The 21,021-nt window shown below is 42.5% G+C and overlaps 1 protein-coding gene across 4 annotated transcripts in view; it reads right to left on the bottom strand.

Annotated features, from left to right (window-relative positions):
- kaznb (kazrin, periplakin interacting protein b) overlaps positions 1 to 21,021 on the bottom strand; it is a 167,046-nt gene that overhangs the window by 82,562 nt on the left and 63,463 nt on the right. For all 4 annotated transcript variants that reach the window (XR_013491800.1, XM_033627010.2, XM_033627015.2 and 1 more), the window contains exon 4: positions 13,867 to 14,074. Coding sequence is in view for 3 of the 4 variants with exons in the window: in XM_033627010.2 (XP_033482901.1) it covers positions 13,867 to 14,074 (208 nt within the window). In the remaining variant the exon portion in view is untranslated. The remainder of the gene's footprint in view (positions 1 to 13,866; positions 14,075 to 21,021) is intronic.

Genomic DNA, 21,021 nt, shown 5'->3' on the forward strand with positions numbered 1-21,021 from the left:
GAATGGGCGTGTGCCCAGGGCGGCACTTGGTCACGACATTTTCAAGTGCTGGAATTTGTCATTTACGTGACAACGCCTGAACGCAACACAGGCTCTGCTCCAATTGAGTGTGTGTTCAGGCTGTGCTGTGCTGCTGTGCGAGTAGCGTGTTAGACACTGTCCATAACAATAACTATGTCAGGTAACAAACTGCGTCGGACTCGGGTTGGGTTTGGTCAAGAAAATGTGGCCTGAGCTGCGCTCTGTACTCACCTGTAAGTGTGCGCACGTGCTTGTGTGTTTGTGTGTGTGCGCATTGGGGCTGAACTGCGCTGTGCGCGATACAGAGAGCAGTGGGGAATTGTAAAGGCGTGACCATATAGAGACAGAAATGATATGCCGTCATGTAAATAAGATAAAAACCATTAGGCTATTTAGTTTGTTTAATAAAAGGACAAGGTATAGACCTGTTCTATAGGCACACCATAGGGGGGGTGTCACCCAGGGCGCCATTTAGGCTAGAACCGCCACTGCTGGGTAACAAATTTCGTTCCCTCATGTTTTTAACATGTTTGAATGACAATAAACTGAACCCTGAACCTATAATTTTGTAAATTAATTTTTATATCAGTCAACTCAAGCTGCATTTAACGTTTATTTTCATTATCATTTCATCTGCAGATTATTTTCTTGATTAATCATTGGTCCCTATAACGTTAAAAAACAGTGAATATCACAATTTCCCACAGCCCAGGTTGAGATATTTAACTAAGACTAATACCCCCTTACCACCAAAATTATGTATGTGGATTTTTTAAATGCAGGAAAACCTGTTAAAAACAGGCAATACACTCCTTTCCCTTTGCTATGTATACGGCTCAACAGTAGACAAGTGTGCCTTTCTGTTTTTTTATTGTTTTTTTCCCTGGTGTGCAGGGGTCGCGTTAACCGGATATTCTCGGTCATTGACCGTTTTTTTACAACAATGACCGGAAAAACTGAAGGCCGTCGACCATTTGACCAGTTGCAATTACCACCCCTGCTCACTTGGCGGCGGGGTGCACAGTCAGTGGTTTAAGTGGCTGCCGTTTTCACACTGCAGAGACAAAGTCATTCATCTGCTTCATGTAGCGTTGTTAACATAACAGCCTGGACACACCAGATGCGTTAGTGCCGCAGAAGTCCTGCGAGTATACTCGCAGGCGCTTGACTGTCCACACAGGCAGCACATTTCTCCTGCGCTCTCCGTGCCAGTTAAACATCGACTCCACTCGTCTGTTCCCGTCAGTACTCGTTTTTTCACTTCAACAGGTCATTTTAAACATGGGTAAGTCCATATTTTAATCGTTTTATATAACGTAATAAGTTAATGACAATTTGTAATTGCATGTCCATGTATTAAGCGTGTTGGATTAACACTGAATGAATAGGGCATATTGTTCTGACCATTTTATTTATGTAGTTATGTCTGTAGGCTCAGTGACACAAAATTAAAATTGTAATGAAGTGATTAGGGTATTGAAAAATGTGTTCGATTATGCACTGTTGTGTTATTTTAAATTATAAACATGGTATTCCCTCACGTTCCTCAGTGCATGCTGTTGTTATTTTATTTTGAAAATTGGCCGGATTCTCTCGTCTTTTCTGTGTCCGACTTCCTGTTTGGTACGATCCGCTCTATCCAGCTTGACAGAAGCGCTCGCGGCTCGCGTGTAGACCAGACGCCAAACTGAAGCACTGCGGTGTGTGGATGTCTGTTCATCTTTTCGTTCATGTCCTTATTAATGCACACTTTATAACTTGCTTGTTGGATTTATTAAAAAAGAACGAATGAAAACTAAATGTCTTTGAATAGGCTATCTTTATTATCATTTAAAAACAAAAATTAAAATGACCGGTAAAAATAGATTATGACCGGATTTTTACGACCCTGTCGGTCAAAATGACCGGCGACGAAAAAGTCTAGTGCAACCTCTGCTGGTGTGTCACATTCGATGCCACGGACAGGCGGGAAAACAGATGAGTAAACAGAAGAAAGCAGCATGGAGGCCAGTGAAAATTTACTGGTCGTTACTTCTTGTTTCTTACTTATTTAGTCTTTCTGTCAAACTTAGTGCCAACTTAGCTTGAACAATGGTCAAGCGCTGTTTAGACGGAGACAGACGGAATTTTGTGGTGGCCTGTCATTGCATCATGTCGGTAAAGGGGCTAAAATTGCTGTGTCCACCCAGGTGTCTTATTTCACTGCTAATCATAGCCTATCGAAGGTGGAGCCAATAACTACCTGTGATTATTGCAGAGTTATTTGTCCTATGAGTGAATGTCCCACTAAATACAAAAGTCAGATGTTAGTGGGTGTTAGTGTTTTGTTGTGCAGTGGGAAAGAGGCTTTAGAGACATTTACATTTGGAGAAGCTAGAAACAGTGAACTCTTGGCATTTTTGCTTAATCAATGAATCACCTAATCCTTTCAGCTTTGACAGAGCTTTGTGTGATGAACCAAAAGCTGCAGAGTAAATAAGCTGGCAGGTAAGATCACATCCCGACTGGATATAGTGTATATCTTTTTTTGACGATTGCTTTAATTTGTGAAAGCAAGACAAGTACAACATTTACATATGTTTACACATCACCATATATGTTATCAGTGCTACTCAACTTACAGACCACAGGCCAGATAGGGTGCTGGGTGTCCTACTGACCATTTTCTAAATCGCAGTGATAATAAACTGATTCACACAGGGTATTTTTTTGTACTGTAAACCTAAAAAAGTTGCCAGAGCACATAAAAAATGCATCAAATTTAAGCTTTGTTTATATTAAAAAACAAACAAAGGTCCAGACTAAGCACTGCATGTCCTCAAATCCTCGAAATGCCCCTGCAAACGCCTGACCTGTGTGGGGATGCTGCAACTGGATTTGCCTCTTGGCAAAGATCAGTGAGGACAGCAAACACTGAGAGGGTGAAAACAGGCAGTTCATTTATTATATATAGGCAACTGATGAATATTACTGTTTATTTAACTGGCCTCTGGCCTCCAGTCATTTTTTAAAAGTGGCCCTCAGGCAAAGCAAGTTAAGTATCCCAGCTAGATGTGATGGTACTATGCTTGGTTTGATCTCAAGTCTTCCAATGCATCCTGATTTAATCTTTACATGGAGTTAAATGATCCATACAGCAGTTAAAAGCTTTTAGATTTTATATAACTCTTCTTTTCATTATGCATATACATTTAGCTTACTCCATGTCACATTTTGTTTATTCATTTGCAATTACTGTCTTATTTATATTACTTTGTTTTTTATTTTATCTATATTTTATCAATTATTTTAACTATTTTACGATTAGATTCTCATTTTGTTTTTACTCGCGTGTTCTTCTTTTTCTTTCTTATACATATTTAATTAACATTGTTGGAGGGAGCCTGAGAGTCAAGATTTTCATTGCCAACGACTGCTTCTCTGTAATTATTTTGCTCACGATGAATAAAGAACTTGAACTTTAACTTGAGTACAATGCAAATTGTTTGCCATTTATGGACTGAGTGGGTGGTGCAAAGTGCACAGTATTGTCGTGATGCTCAGGATGTCTTCAACCCATCAATCTTGCGAGAGGCCTACATGGACCAGATGATTCGGAGAAGTGGCAAAGCGTTCTGCTTATCCTCCTCTATGCTGGAATGTCACGCTTTGCGTCCCCTGGATACAGGGGGGCTGCTCTGCACTTCCTCAAAACTCATTTTCCTCCATGTCTAGTCCATTCTCTTGTGGGAATGGATTTAAACTGCAGCCAAGGCAACAATATGTACCAGCAGCAATAAAAAGTCTCCGCTGCTAAAGCAATGAGGCATTTTAATAGGATGAGCTGAGACTGTTGTGAAGGCAACTGGGCTTCCTCTCCCTCGCTGTCTGTCTCTTCCTCTCTTTCTTAGAGTTGCAATTGTTTGAAGTTTGGACTCAACAGGGATTTGGATGATTTAAGGTGAAAACGAAGGGTTAGATGTGTAGAGTGGAGGCATGGCGGAGACAGAGGAGTTGGGTTTTTAAAGTCTGATCATTATCTGCGCCTCCTGTTGCGCGGAGGCCACCCTGACACCCAGGCGGTGGCCTTGAAACACCCCACTCAGGAGAATTATTCTAAATACTCATTTTTTGTCTCAGTTCAGACATACAGTGAATCTTTTTCACTCACGAGTCCAGTGTGTCAGGAATGGAGACATATACCCTCCATCACATGAGAGTCTGCTGTGTCAGGCTTCAGTCAGACACCCTGTGTGATCATCAGACCTCAACTTAACTCCATGCACCTTACTGAGTCTTGTACTACCTAAGTGAGAGTCAAGGAAATCCTCCTAAGTGAGCTGCTGCTTGCAACTTTCCCACACCTGGACCTACAGTCTGATCCTCTCCAGATGATGCAGATGAAACATCAAGTAGGTCCATAAAACCCAACCAGGAAGTAATACTTCACCCAATCCATAACATAAATCCTGTACTCTGACATATAGTGGTGATATATGTGAGTTACCCATGGAGCTCTTATTTCCTAAAGCCCATTTCCTTTCTAATGAAAAAACAATGGAGCACTTTGCTGCATGCAAAGTTATGATGAGGGGCCCATATGAAGGAAATGGGGGAGAAAAGGACCATAAGAGGGAGCGATAATGGTGACGAATATCTTCATTAGCTAGTTCCTCTCTCTGCTCCCCAGCCAATAAAAGCCAGTCTCATAATGTGCTCTTAACCCCAGTCATGGCCGATAGACAGGAAATCCATATTAAACGGCATCTTCATCAAAAATCATCTGGGAAACAAAGTCTGTTGTGAGCCCATGGGAAGGAAATGGTTAAAGGAGCACTTTGGCTTTCATGAATCTAATTAGCATACGTAGACGTATCAGTCTTGCTGATAGGAATAATATCATCTCAGAGGCAGAGTGTCACACCGAAAAGCAATTCAATGCTTAGTGTCACGGTTAAAGCACTCCTCAGTTCTCCTTGAATTGGCTTTCGCTGACTTGCTCTGTGAAGTTTCATTCAGATAAAGCTCCCCTGGAAAAATTCAAGTGCAGGGGAATGTCTGCTGGAGATGTACGCTGTCTTAGAGTTGGCATCTTTCTTACAGCTCCCATTTCTGTTTCTGCTCCACTGCCTGTCTACCTGCCTGCCTTCGTTTTTTGCAGGCTCATTCTCCCCAAGGTGGCAGTTTACATCAGGGGCCGCGTAGTGATGGCACCGCGGCCATCTGCCAGCCAAACTGAAGGAATGCCATCACCAGCTGGCGTCGGGGGCAGCACTACTGTCACCTCTGCTAATAGACCTAAGACACACAGGGGTCAGCTGTCCTCTGTCAAATCTGACCCGTCAACAAATGCTGCAAAATGAAATGCGTAGCACGCCACAATGCCCTCCTGGTGAACCACAAACTTGGAAAGATTTCAGAGTGTTTGGAACAATGCAGGCCAGCTTCCTCTGCCCCTGTATGGACATGAAAGTAGATATGTGCCGCTCAGCTGTCCTCCCTGCTCTCCAGGCAGCCAAATTCAGGAGTGGAAACTCTTTCACAAGTCAAAGTCCAAGGGGTTCCTGCTTCCACTGACAACCTGCGCGGCTCTATCAGTTCATTACCTGGGCTTGCATTCCATTACAGAGCAAAACAAATAACCAGAGTCATTATTTATTTAAGGCCATTACCAGCCACTGTAGGACAAAGGCCGCCAATGTGCCAGTAAGTACTTCTAAGCCCTGTTCAGCTATTAAGTGCAGAGACACTCAACTAAAATTGAAAAAATACAGAGGATAAAATAAATTAAACATTGAAAAGACCTTACCCATGAAGTAAGTACATTGCAAACGCTGCAGTAAAGATGGGTCATATTATTTAAAGTTGCAAGCCAATTAGTGGTATTTGTTTGCTCCTTATACAGTATGCATCTGTCATATCTATTTTAATTGGTTCCAACTTGCTTTTTGTTTTTGGTTTTTTTCCCATATTAATGTCAGCTTTCCTCGACTTACTAATCCAGTTATGTACACTCAATATAATGATTGAATGTTCTGTATTAATCTACATTTAATCTCAGCTGGGTTCCAAGAAAGTAATGCAATAAAAATGCCATAAATTCCTAATTTGAAAGTGAGGCCATTAGTTTACCATCATTTAAGAGGATAATGAGGAGCTGTTAGATCACTGCCTCTGTCTTTCTGGAAACATCACTGTCGTCTGAATCTGCTCCAAATGTAGGAGCAAAACCTCCCACCCCCCCCGGCGCCGGTATTTTCATCTGGGTTCAGAGCCCCAGGAGTCCTCGCTATGCCGTGATTAGTTCTTTTACTGGAGGAAGTCTAGTGAGGAAGAGGAAGAGAGAGGGAAAAATGTTAGGGGAGTGAGGGGCTGCCTCTCTCTTGCTATTGTTTGGACACAGTTCCTCTCACGCTGCATTGACCACAGACAGGGCGTGGCTGAGGGAGGCCAGGCAGGGAATATGAGGAGGGGAGGGATTGAGGTATTCGGGTGGTGATGGATACAGGGGGGAAGGTTTAGAGCGCATTGCATACTTTCTCTGCATGTGGACAGCGAACAGGAAGGCGGGTGGTCCCTGGTGAGTGTTACAGTGAGAGAAAGAGCTGGAGTGGGTGGGATTTTGCCCCACTAGTTTGGCGCTCTGTTCCCAGCCTCGCTCATGTGCACGATGAAGTAATGAGAGACCCGGGGCCTCTGACAAACTCAGGCCAGATGGGGAGAGGATTCTTCCCCACAATTACTCTGCAGCACCGAGCATTAGAGCCAGAGCAGCTTCTCCTCTACGGAGAAAAGATAATCACTGGGTCTTTAGGAGAATACTTAATCAACGCTGTTTCTCGGCACACTGTACAGTTTGGAGGATGTCTTTAAAGGTTTCGGCTGCGTTATCTTCCTCTTTCCCTGGCTCCAATATGCTCAAAAGCACCTATTATAGGGCTGCAAAGTTGGAGGAGACACTGGTTCTGAGAGTACTTTTTAACAAACTCATATGAAAGTTTACTATAAAGGGACAGTTCACCACAAAATCAAAAATATATATTTTTACTCTTTACCTGTTGCGCTATTTATCAATCTAGATTGTTTTGGTGTGAGTTACTGAGTGTTGGAGATATCGGCCGTAGAGATGTTTGTCTTCTCTCAAATATAATAGGACTAGGTGGTGCTGAAAAATATACATTTGAAAAATTCAACATCAGTGTCTCTTTCCAGAAATCATGACCCGGTTACTCAAGATAATCCACAGACCTTGTTGTGAGCAGTTTCATGTAGGAACTGTAGAGCCAGAATATGAATTTAACCTCTGTTGTTTATTATTTGTTTAGGCTGCACCTGTTCTTTTGGTCACTTTCACTTCCTGTAGTAACTGACACAGGGGTGGGTGTGGCTTCACATTATTGTACCTGTCCATTCACTTCAGCGGCATGCGGTGGCTTTTAGACAAATAGGGTGAGTTTTTGTCTCCGATAATTTCTGGTGACCGTAATCAGATCACGTAATATTTTGTTTCATCTCGTTTTGCTTTAGTTATCTCAGTTGTTTGTTAAATAAAGAACAAAATAAAATAAATTTAAACATAAAAATATATATATAAACAGAGAAGCTGTGAAGATATACTGAAGATATTCTGGGAGAGATATAGAGGGTCAATTACAACCTCTACATGTGACGTACAGTATGCAACGTACAATATATAAAAATAAATAACGATAAAATGCACCCTTGGACTTCGGGATGGATTTTTTTTTAACAAGTCACAGTTAAGAGTCTACTCAGCCTCTTAGCAGCTTTTTTCATTGATAGTAGTTGCTACCGGAACTATTTTCTTTCACTGAACTATACCCGCCAACGGTATCATGAAGTGGAAGGAAGCGTGCATCTACTCATGGACAAGAGACTCGTGCTCATGACAGCATGAGATGTCACACTACTGTCGTCCTCCTCAACCCAGCTCTGAAGTTAGTTAGCTCAGTGGTGCTAAGTGAGTTAGCAGTAGATGCACACTTCCTTCTGCACTGTGATACAGTTGGCAGGTGTCGTTAGGTAGAAAGAAAATAGTTCCTACATGTGCTCACAACAAGGTCTGTGGATTATCTTGAGTTACCGGGTCATGATTTCTGGAAAGAGACATTGCTGTTGAGTTTTTCAAATGTATTTTTTTATTGGCGCTTTCAGCACCACAAGCTGAGTGCCATCTAGTTCTATTATGTTCAAGAGAGGGCAGACACCTCTCCTGCTGATATCTCCAATACTCTACAACTCACACCAAAACAATCTAGACTGATAAGTAGCACTACAGGTAAGAGGAAAACATGTATTTTAGATTTTTTTGGTGCACTGTACCTTTAATGGATATTTTCAGTGTTTCTCAATATACTCAAGAAACATTTGCTTCATAAACAAGAAGTGTACAGTTTAGTAACACTCTACAATCAATGCTCTGTGGAGTCAAAAGGTCCTGACTATTGCAAACAAGAGGGAAAAATCAAGTCACTCTTGGTCTTGATTAAAATAAAAACCTTATGGCTGACACCAACGCTTGATACCATAGAAACACTGGAGCCTCCTAAATGATTTGACAGTACTGTAATGGCCATCAGTGTTAATTGTTTAAATCTGTTTACCAGAAACCTTTTTTCTCTGCAGTACGGTGGACGGTTGTTAAATCTAGAATAACAATGAACCTCTGGCACTGTCACCATGGAGAACAAGCCGGGTACAGGCAAGAATCAGAGCTGTAGCAAATTTAGAACACTTTGTCAGTGCAATTATGAACCAGACACACAGCTACAGTTGCCAAATACATCAAAAAAGTAACCCTAAATCTGAAAGTGAATGATTTAAACTGCTGAATGTTTCATCAAGTTTCTAAAAAGCATAATCTTTAGCCTCCGCTGTCTGTTCTGGTAGCATACATAACAGACTTTTAAGCTCTGCGAGGCTGTGAGTTTTCCCACAAAGAATCTTCTTGGGAGTTGACCTTTTGTATCTTAAGCTTTCTGTCAATGAAACAAATATTTTCAAACACAGGTGCTCATCTTTTGTTCAGCCTGGGGCATTTTATCCCCATCCAAGTCTTGGATGTGATCCAACTGCAAGTCACACTGTCTGTGCTGAAAATTACTTTTACTTCCATAATCCTGAACATCTAATAACTCCTCTTAATTTGTACAGCTACAGTCCCAACCTTGAGCCCTCTATTTTACCTTGACTGTGACTGACCGTGATGCTCCTGGACAAGTGAAAATGTGTCATCCATACTTCTTGTGCTGTATGAGTCACCAACAGCTGCCCTATGGATGTGTTTTTAAAAAGGTTTATGGATTAGTATTGGCAGATTCCCACGAGTCTGTGATGAGCACTCTCTTCCCGACTGACTGCAGGGCACCAATCTACCAAGAGTATAAGAGTATAAATAATGTAATATCCCATAAGGTGAGCTCACATTGATTTTAGAGGACAAAGCATTTTAATACAGTCTCTATTCCCTGGGACAAATTGAGTGCAAGGCGGATATTTTTCCTCACAATTCAGATGGACATCAGATATGGCAGCAATCCAGTCGACTTGTGCTGAAACATCAGCGTCGTTTAAGAATGTTAAACAAGGCCCAACATCAATGTGATGGATTAAAAGGAAGGGCCAATGATAAAGGGGTGTCATCACCCCGACAATGAATACATTACTGTCAATGGCTTGAATAAAAGGAGGCAGGTCAGCCAGAGACCTATCCATTGACTCTACTGTACTCTAGAGCGAAGATAAGACATACACAGACAACCTCCTGTAAAAAGAGATGTGATTTGAAATACTACACAAAATGTACTAAAGCAAAATGAAGTTTTTCCTGATGCTTGGCGTAGAGATGAAAGTTTCGGGTGATTTAATCTCTTGTTCCTCACAATTAATTCGGTAAGAAGGACAGACTCCAAGGCCAACGGGAACAGCAGGCTGAAGTGCTGTGTTTATAGCCTTATTGGACATCTGTCAGAGATGTTATTGAAGCTCCACGGGGAAAGCACAAAAATTCTGACACTCTGGCACAGTATAATATATTTACAGGAAGTCAGTTCATGCATATTAAAAATCCTTGTCTGCACGGCGGCTTTGATCCTGCACAGGGAAGAGCCAACAAATGGACTAACAAACAGCCTGGCCTTGAGAGGGATACACACCTAAAGAACATTTAATCTCCCTAAGCCACTGGACGCTGACGCTGGCTCATCACACACCAAACTGCCTAACCCGAGAGATCTCTCAGACGAATCATCCTAAACTTAAAATCTTAAAAAAACATCCTTAAGCTAAGCGGTTCTCAGGCTCATCCCTCTTTATGCAGGCAAGGTGAGGGGCTCTGCTGTGTTAGTTTGGAGCTGCTGGAGGACTGCAGTGTGGCTGTGTTTGGTTTGATCCGTCACCTGACTGCTGGCCTGGCCTCTGGGAACAGGAAGTATGACATCACTGCCCTGACATTCAGGAATGTGGGAATGTCAGGCTGCCTGTTAACACTGCTGGAACGATACTGAGTGAAAACCGGGTGGACACAACAGATAACTCAGTGAGTTATTCCAACAGTAAAGACTAAACAGTTAGGCCAAGTTTTCAGATAAGCTTCAGTCCTGCGGAGGAAAAAGGCTAACCCTCATTTCAGAGAGGTCACTCTGTTGACAAAGGGTCATCCAGTAAATGAGCGCAGTGCAATGCAGCACGATGTATTAGCCAGTCAAATATATGCAAGCACCCATTCTTGGTAGATTACTTTACAACTGGACCATCGTATTTCCGTTGTTTACAATACAATTCTCACAACAAAAGATTAAAGGAAACACATTATGCTCATTTTTAGGTTCATACTTGCATTTGGGGTTTCTGTCAGAACATGTTCACATGCTTTAATGTTCAGAAACACTTTATTTTCCTGATGCTATCTGTGCTGGAACACCTGTATCCACCTTCTGTTTGAAAGGCTCCCTTTTAGCACCTGTCTCTTTAACCCCTCCTCCCAAAAAAGCCCAAGCTGCTCTGATTGGTCAGCAAATTCAGGTCTCTGCATTGTCATTGCAGCTGGGGAATGACTGTAACAGTGTAAAGCGCCACGTTTTATTGGAAAAAAAACACAGACGGAAAGCCTCAAAACACAACCGGACATGTTCCAGCAGGAAAATGATTCGAAATCGTGCAGAAATTCACAACATCAGCAACCAAGATTAGATGTTTCCATGACATTAGCATGTAGCTACACATAGCAGTGGACATAATGTAAACACTTAGCAGCAGCGTGCCTGGAGTAGATGACCGGATAAAGATACCTGACACAAGCTTGTCTTGAAAATATATAAAAGAAGTTGGAAACAGAGTATTCAGAAAAGTCTGAAGCTTGAGGTTTTTGCTCACAGTTATTACTTTTACATACATCTACCACATTATTTGGCTCTGACTACGTTTGGCAAAAACATCCTACATTGAGTTTGAGCATCTGATAAGCTTTCAAACATATTAATATGTCACTCAAACTGAACTTCCAGGATCATATGTTATTGTCTCACTGGTGCCAGAAACATCTGGCCCCAAACAACCATTGCATTTTTAAAACCATGGCTCTTTCCGCTCTGAATGCCAACTAGGAGAGGAGAACCTGACGCATCTACCTGTTCAGATGCTGCGGTTACTTCGCCAGTCTCACAGGCCGAAAAAAAAAAAATCTACCCAAGTAGTTTAAGTCTTGTGATATATTTGCTTTTGACAACAAGCGTAGACAAGTGACAGTGATGCAGGCTCCCTCGCCTGCATACTCTGTGTGACCTGAAGGATTAAAAAGTATATCCTCTAGACAGCAGATGAATCAGCCCTGGTTGACACTTGAATGTCTTCTTTGAGAAATTCCAGTTTGCACACTATAAACACAACAGAACACTCGTAGAGGTTACACTGATATTGAGGGCAGAGGGAAAAAGCAGCAGTGGTGACAGTCTCTATTTCTCTCTAATAACTTTCAGCCATTGTTGTTGTGATTTGTTCACTGTGTGCTGCTGACCTTACATCACATCCTGATTAACTACCTCTACTGTTCATGTGCTTACAGGGGTGTTAAATCAATTTAGTATTTCACCCCCATAAAGTTGGGGGAATCAGAAGATGCAGTTAAAGAAAGAAAAACCAAAGTAGTAAAGGCACACAGGGATTAAACTCCAAAATCACTACATCACCCATACAGCAACTTCACAGCAAAGTGTCTGTCTCAGATGACGTCATTATGAAATCAGTGTTATTTTCTCAGAAGACCTTCTACAGCTGATTGCACGTGTGAAATCTGTAGTTCCCCTTTAATTGCACCTCAAGGATGTACTAATGCATTCATCCCTGAGAAGGTGCAAACCAATACTCTGGGGAACGCAGGATACATATGATTCACATGCCAACGCGTAGCTAAAAACAAGCACATCAGCGCCCTTAAACCCCATTTCACGCAGAGCCTTCAGGGCCAGCAGCAGATATGAGGAATCACCTGCTGCTGAACTACAAATGCCTGACACAGGGAGCCATTTAATGGACACTGACAGCAAGCTGCCTGGTAGGGTATGGTCTCAATAACCCTCAGGCTTCTAAATGTATCAGTACGGCAAACGCAAAACGCAGACACCCCGAGGCCAAAGACCTGGAACATGAGGTCTTTTTTCTCACTATTTCAGCGAACCAAACTTTCTGTACGTGCAAGCGATAAAGAGATGAACCTGTGCGGAGGGCAATGGATGAGGATCGGGATGAAGATGTGCATAGGGGTGTGTGTTTGAATAAGGGTGTGGATGAAAGCAGAGGTGAAGGAGACATGCAAACAGGGAGGAGAGAGACAGGAAGGTGATGGAAATATACAGATATATAAAATATGAAAAATATAAAATTGTCACCCTACATTGTGTCGTAAGCTTCAAGTTTGTCATTGCTAATTGGTTGCTCAATAAATTGATCAGATCAGGCAAGGGGTAACAGGAAAACAAGAACACCAGGACTTCCCCTCTACAAAGTTGTTCCACTCATTACAGAATAAAACTCATCATTAATGAATCCAAGATGTCAGCTATATAAAAGTAGCTTAACAAAATCTATCCTAAGAAGGTTTAATTAGACACAGGCCATCGTCTTACACAAGCCGAGGCAAACATAAAATAGCTATAAAGATAAAAATGGCAACCAAGCGTCATTAGGCATGCAATAACTAAATATAAAGCTATTTATTATTCATAGTCTTTAGGTTATTACTTACAGAAAAAAAGAAGAAGCGATATTAAAAAGTATGTCATTTCGTGACACGAAGCCAAAACTTCCACATTCCCATGAAAACTTTAGTTTAAAGCTCATTCCCCATTCATCACATCTCTTTCCCAGCTAAGTAACGGTGCCATAGTGTCGGCAGCCCCTGTCAGAGATGTTGGCGTACAGTTCCTGGGCCTAGAGCTCAGTTTGAGACTCCTTGCCAGAGCAGGGAAGGAGCCAGAGCTGGAGGGAGAGCAGCCCCAGAGGAGCCCAGCTGCTGCCTGGGAAACCAAACCCGGACCGGCTCTGGCCCACGCTCTCTAACCCCAGCCCCTCCCGTCTAATAACAACACTCAGTCTCTCTCTTGTTCTCTTTCTTTTCAGTCTTTTCCACTGTCATTCTGGTGTGGGGGACTTTGGGGAAAAATAAGTCAGTGGAGGAACGGTGGAATGATATAAGTCTCCCCACTGCACATTCCCCGAATACTTCCCACTGTTGATTTCAAAACATTCACACATGTTCATGTTCTCACTCTCACACACACACATAGAGACACAGGCGATTGAGTGTGAGAGAATGCACATTCACATCCATGCACATGCTGTGACACTCACCCCGGTAGTGGAGGCTGTCATCGTGGTGATTGTGCTGGTGGTGGTTCTCCAAAGCAGGGGGGCTGCTGGCACCCAGCTCTGCCAGTCTGCGGCTGGTGGCGGAGAGCTCGGAGCGGAGGTTGGTCACTTCCTGACTGGCGGACTGGATGGCCCCATCAATCCTTTGTGCCAGCTGTTTGTTGTCTTCCATCATTTTAAGAATTTTCCCCTGAGGACCAAATCCACACAGAGCAGCATGATGTCAAGTGGAGCATTAGAGGGGGTGAAGCTTCCTCCTCCTCTTATCCCACTCTTCTCCTCCTCCTCCTCCTCCTCCTCCTCCACCTGTGCTTCTTCTCCTACAGTTTACTTCGCACATATAAGAAAAAAAAAGCCAAAACGCCGGTCCCTCTTCTGTTCTGCGCTGAGCAGCACAGAGATGATGTCTACCTGTTACTGCACAAAGAATAACGTCTGTGTGGCCAAGTAGCACACAGTCAGAGAGAGCATGTGTGTTAGTGTGTGTGAATGTGTGTGTGTGTGTGTGTGTGTGTGTGTGTGTGTGTGCAGGGCAAAGAATAAAGAGAGTAAGCGCGGGAGAAAGAGAGGAAGAGAGCATGTAAAGAGAGCAAAGAAAGAAAAAAGACAGAAGAGCAAAAGAGATTTAGCTCAGCGGGCGGAGGGGAAAGTGAGTGCTCCCGCAGAGGAGAATGTGCTGTGAGCAGCTGCTCTCAGAGAGGACCCAGCGCACACTGAGATGACATGCAGCCTTTTAAATGGATTGTACCATGTGCTGGAGGACCAGGGGAGAGGGGGGGATGCAGTTGGACTGAGCTGCTTTCCAGCAACTCTCTAACTACAGAGTGTGTTGTGTATCACACACCCTATGGAGTCTGTAATGAGTTAGCAATCGGGTCTGTAATAGGGGAAAAGTACAGATTGTTTCTCTTTACTTCTTCCTCTCTCCTTGTCCCTGCACTCAGAGCCTGGCAGTAGTATTGAACCCGTTGACAAGCACTTGTCAAGCCCTCTATATCTTTTCAGTCCTGCTCCCACTCTCCCTTCCTCCCTCTCGCTCACACACCCGCTGTCTTTTTGTCTCTACCACCCCCTCTTTTTTCATCCTATTATATATTCATCTCTTTGTCCTGGGAAAGCTCACCCCCACATTGGTGGAAGGGGAAGGGGGCTGGCTCAAGGCGCCCAAGGGGAAAACATTTCAACTCTGAGAGCAAACTTAGCAGAGGACAGAGGCACAGCCCTCTAATGGGCTAAACACAAAGAGGAGAGGCCCGGAGAATTACAATCGAGCTGTGCGCGAGAACATAGTGGAGCTTTACTTCTTTGATCAAAAACAGTTGGAAGGATTATATTTCAGCTTATCCGTGGGCCCAGCAAACAAACACCACCGCCATCAATTCTTATCTGTACAGCTGTAAAATTCCATCACACACAAAAGGTTAGCAACGAGGGGGCAGGCCGTTCATCTTAACTTAAAACAATCCCGGATATTGCTGAGCCATCACAACTTTGAATCTGCATTTGACATTTCATTTCCCAAGTAAGAAAACACATCCTGTCTCTGGCAAGACGCTGAGGCAGATGAGTGATACATCACTCAGATTCTGTCATCCGAGGCTCGGGCGATAACGGCTCAACGCTCATTGGTATTCACACAATGGTAGAGAGAGACAAACAAAGATGGGACTGCAAACGTGTGAGACTGACAACCCGAATGAGATACACTACTTGTTGGTTACACTGCTAGTTCACCGCCTTGTGATGGAGTTCGCACAGTGACGGTGTTACAGATCAGATCCTGGCTTTGAGTATCAGACGGGGGCCCATTAGTGTGGTCCTCTTGGAGAATATTACAACTGGTCTGACTCAACTTATCAGCTCCTGTGCTCTCTAGTGCATACTGTATTAGGGTTTCAGTGTTTGCAGTGAGACATATCTATGAATGATTTCTCAACTGAAATTCCAGAATACTTACTTTATCACAGTGTCTTTACTACAGCGATACAGAATCGTCTTCCCACAAGAAAAGGAACTGATTCCCCAAAAAACGCTTTGATAAAAATACACAAGTTTAAAAGCCTCTGTTATCGTAGCTGCTGGTTGAAACAAGTTCCTCTGGGTCGGACAATCACACACAAATACTTATATGATATAAGCAAGGAGTCTGTGGAGCATCATTTGGCTCCCTCATTACTCCTGAACTGAACTTTTAATCTCAGCTCTCAGAGATATTAACAACAGCATGCCCAGGTATACACCTCATTGTTGTATTTCCCACAATCACCTAAACTATGATAAAAGTGGTGCTGAAATGATTAGTCAGTCAATTAATTAGTCTTAGTTTATATCATTGTAAATCAAATATCTTGAAGGCTTTTTTTCAGGATTTGCGTACATTTTATAGACAAAATGATTGAAGAAAAAAGGTTGACAAAGATGTTTATAGCAGATAAAATTATTACCATGTTTATAATCATATTTTAGCACATGTAAGCTTCTGTCAATTAGCACAAGACCAGCTGAGTCTGATGGGAGCGTCACTATAGCTTTGCAGCTCATAAACTAAAGTAGTGGACACATTAAAATTTCGATCTGATGATGGTGCTGGTTGAAAAGTCAGCGGATCAACAATGTTATTAAAATTCATCCTCTGGGGCAACATGAATGCCTGTGCCAAATTCCAAGTTGCTGAGATGTTTCACTTTGGGGGATTTTGGGGGGATTTTTTGGGCGGCAGCTTGCTCTCTACTGTATAGTGTCTTTATGGGAGGTTTAAGGGGGTTTATAGTTGTCATTGCAAGATGTGCTATTATGAGTAGATGTTGGGGGCTCCTTTTCCCAAGGTTTTTTTTTCTTTTTCTGGCTCTTCTGACAGTGCACCCCTGCCAGTCTTAATTATTATTTCATCTTATTGTATTTTATTCTTACTCCAGTTTTTTAGTTTTAAATCATGTGTCTTATTATATTTTGGTAGGTTAACTGTTCATTTGGTCTTAGTTATTAATTACATTTTATTCTTTTCTATTTCATACTGGTCGTTGATGATCTTAATTATTTAAATTTTTATTCCTACTGTTTCGTGGTGTTGAAGAAGTATTTCACTGATGGAAAGACGGTCACTTCATAAAACTGGACTGTTTAAGCAGAGGAAAGACACAATACTACGTTGGTGCTATGTGACCAGAAAGGGCTGTGGCATTTGCTTTTGGTCAAGAGGCAGAAAACAAATACCAGAATGCATTGCACCACACCAGACCAATGACTAATCACGCTGGTTTGTGATGTAATGTAAGCTTGTCCTTTTTTACAAAGGAAACAATATGGTGGCTGGCAGGAGACAGACGATCTTGTATCATAGTCAAATGGTAAGCTAAAAAATGCTTCTGAAATCATCTGAGGTGAGAAACATGTAACACAGTAACAGAATCTCAGTTTGTATTTGATCAGCACTGCTTAGTTTTACTGTTTGATCTCAGTATTTTCAACCTCCATTTTTACAATACAGAAAACAGTATGGCGCCCACTTCCTGTTCACAAACTCTCGTATCACAGCCAAACAGTGCACTAAAATGTGTTTCTGACAGCCTGCGCAGCAACAGAATTTTAGTTAAATTTGATCAGCACTGCCTAGTTTTACAGTTTGATCTGAGTTTGGTTTGAGTTTGAGTTTGAGAAAGAGGTGGAGGACACAAAGCTGGTTGAAAATCTGCAAAGTGTCCCTTTAACTCACATGTATGATGTGTCTGTTTTAACTGTGTTTACTTAAGTCAAATGTTTTATCTCTGCGCTATCCACATGGTGTTTGTGGAAGCAACTGTAGTGGTAGCTCTAACACAATGTGCACCATATTTTGCTGCCACCTGGAATGAAATGTGCTATAAAAAGAAAAGTTATGAGTGCTTGCGTTGATTACTAAAGTTTGAAATGCCAACCAGCTGGTGGCGCTACATGAAAGGTCAGGAGATCACCACAATTATTAGGATTCTTCCTCTAGGGGCCATGAATGTTTGTACAAAATTACATGGTAATCCATCCAATAGTTGTCCGAATAATTCAGTCTGTTTGTCTCTCCTGTTTTCTCCATCTGTCCTTTTCCTGACTCTTTCTATCACATAATCTCTCTGTAATGTCTATCAGCATCTTTGCTGTTCAACTCATAACCGATGACACGCAAACAGGAGACTTATTACAATTACTATAGGAGACTTACACCAGAACTAGCATGTTTGATCACATCACATGTTAGCAGATCATTATCATCGTCTAGACGGTCACATCACTGACCCCGATTAGTGCACTTGCCCTGATTTGCAGCTAATTGGCAATGGACAAATGCAGCACGATTTGTAGCACGGAGCGGAGGAGGAGGGTCGTCTCCTGTTGTTAAACAACATGACAGCTAAGTCTTTCTTCATATGAAACCACAACCACAGTCTGCTCTGAGCTATGTGAGGGCTTTCATACGCTCAACTGAGGAATGCGAGGAAATGAATGATTTGGGGGTCAAGGATCGGGACATATCCCAGATACACATCAATAACCAGATGAATACTTTGAGGATGCATAATTGTGGCGTGTCCAAAACACACGAAGTCGTCCTCTGTCTCCACAACTAGACTGAAGGCATGTATGGACATGACAGAGACCTCAGACCAGTGCAAGAACTTGGCTGACTCTCTTAAATAACCAGTTCTCCCACCAGTGCTTCTATGGATTTAGTTGACTTTTCCAAACTTGGCCGAATGTTTGTGTTGTTAGCTTGCTCACTTGTTTGATGCTATTAATGGGAAGTTTAATTAAGTGTGCCGAGGGTGTGCAGTTAAAAAGAGGTATTGATAAACAGTCACCATGACTGTCTGCCTGGGTTAATTGAATATCGACTAATCCTCTGCGCACTGGAATGCTTTCCATTTTTTCCCAATAGCAAAGTGATATAATGCCCCACTCAACTATTTATATGGGTCTTATCAGAGGGCCTGGGAAAAATACCCACTTCACTCCACTAGACTCACTAATGTCCATCAAATGCTTTAAAAAAACAAAGTCATAGCGCCTGTCAGAGTGTATGAGCATAGGATAGTTTCATGTGTGAAAAGGAGGAGCTGGGGAAGGTGTAAAATTAGGAGAAATTTTTTTTTAAAAGGTGTTAGGAGGTGTGCTTAGTCATCTGGATGATGTGTTTATTACTCCGTGAAGAAATCGGCAACCATGTTTCACAGAATAATTTCCATCGGGGTGATGATGTGCGAGCAGGAAGATCCATCAGAGGGAACACTCGACTCTCAGACCTCTGTAAAATGTTGGTCAACAACTCTTCCCACGTAGGTATGCAGTGCAGCACAGTGCAGGGTGACGGTTGGTTACAGTTAAGAGTGAATTGCTGAGATCAAGACATGGCCTGTATTTTCAGGTGGACTGAAGGGACGCACCTTCGGCTGCATACATACTGCACAGTTGAAATGCACAATAACATCTCTAGTTGTGGCTGAGATGTATGAGTTACAGGACAAAATAGTTAACTTACGGAGGGGGAACAGAGGGTACAGAGAACAAACACTGCGTCATACAAAACTGAAAGCTGTGTTAATACTCACATGATTGGTTATGTTTCACCCCTGATTTCAACTGACCCTTTGCTAAGTCCCGCCCCCAGATGCAGACTGCCAATCATAACGTAGCATCAGGCCAGCTCAGACCAGGGTCCGACAACAACACAGCTGTGCTCCATTGACTCTAATGCAATCGTTTCAGATTTCCTTCATTTTCAGGCTGGTTTTGTGGATTTGGAGCTAAATGTTGTGCCTGGGGCACGTCATGTATTAATGATACTTGAGGTTGGAAAAAGATATACGTTTCTTCCCTGCTCCAAACCAAACCCTGAAAAGTGTAGGGTTAGCTAGCTAGCTACTGAAGATATAGCCTACTGAATGTATACACATGCTGCTTTTGCTTTTAATGATTATAACAGTGAAAAAAAGGCCGACCCTGCTGTACAGGAACCAGTGAAGGGAAGCAGGGAAACTTTGCTGATATTCAGCCAGCTCTGTGTCATCGCAGTGTGCCAAACACTGTTCATCTGCACACTCTGCGACGCCACACAGCTGGTTCAATATCAGCGAAGTCTCCCTTTATATTCATTGTCTTCTGTGGCGATCAGCAGTGATGTGGTGTTTCACTTTTACACTGTGATCTGTAGCCTATAGTTCGGCTTTAGCTTCTAACTATCTTTGTCTTTTTAACCTGTTGTTGCTGCTGAGTCAGTTTGACATCCTGAATATATCCTTCAAACACAGACTGTAGACCCCTCTGTCTGCTTCTCTCTGGAATCACTGTTTCAGTTTTCCAAAAATATGATAATATTTCTTCAGGGAGTGCAGTTAGTTACAGTGTGGGCTGCATGCTTACTCCAACAGCTTGTCAGACCATCACATAAGGGCAGGGCTTAGCGAAGGGTCAATTGTGATTTAAAACTGAGGAGAGCAAAGAACATTGTCTGATGGAGCTGGGTATGGTGTTCCACAAGTTTGCAGCTTTAATGGAGAAAGCTGACTGGCCAAATTCAGTACACCTATGCTGTACTTCACAATTGTCTCTAGTAGATGCTCTTGTTCACCTGGACAGTACAGTGAAGCAAACTTTGTCAGTGGGGGAGAAGAAAGATTAGCATGCTAACCAGCTAGCCTGGCCCATCCTATCTTGTAATATCATTTATACCTTGAGAGGTGATAGTGAGTCACCATAGCATCCAGTCTGTGCTCAGTCTAACATGAGAGGATGAGGACACAGAGCTGCAGTCCCTGGTCAGTAAAAACGCAACATTTGGTGGCAAAGAAAAGAAGTGAAAAAGAAGCAACTTTTGGCGAGTAAAGAGATGAGCTTTGCAACTTTTATTTCAGACAACTAAGTAACATTTACCCTTGGCTATTTAGTGAAACATTTCCTTACTGCAAATAAAGGCCACACAAAGCGTACTGAAAAATACTCCATAAGCGTTGACATATGGTTTTGATGTGGTTGTTTTCTTGCTTGGTCTTGCTAAAACTGAGCAAAGCAAGCTATGCACCTCTAAACCTGCATGGCTTTCTTTTTTTGGCCACTTGGCGGCAGCCCAACAAGCTGTAAACGCAACAATGATGTATTACCACCTTATAAATT

Source organism: Epinephelus lanceolatus, chromosome 1 (assembly GCF_041903045.1).
Source record: "Epinephelus lanceolatus isolate andai-2023 chromosome 1, ASM4190304v1, whole genome shotgun sequence".
Classification (NCBI taxonomy): Eukaryota; Metazoa; Chordata; class Actinopteri; order Perciformes; family Serranidae; genus Epinephelus; species Epinephelus lanceolatus.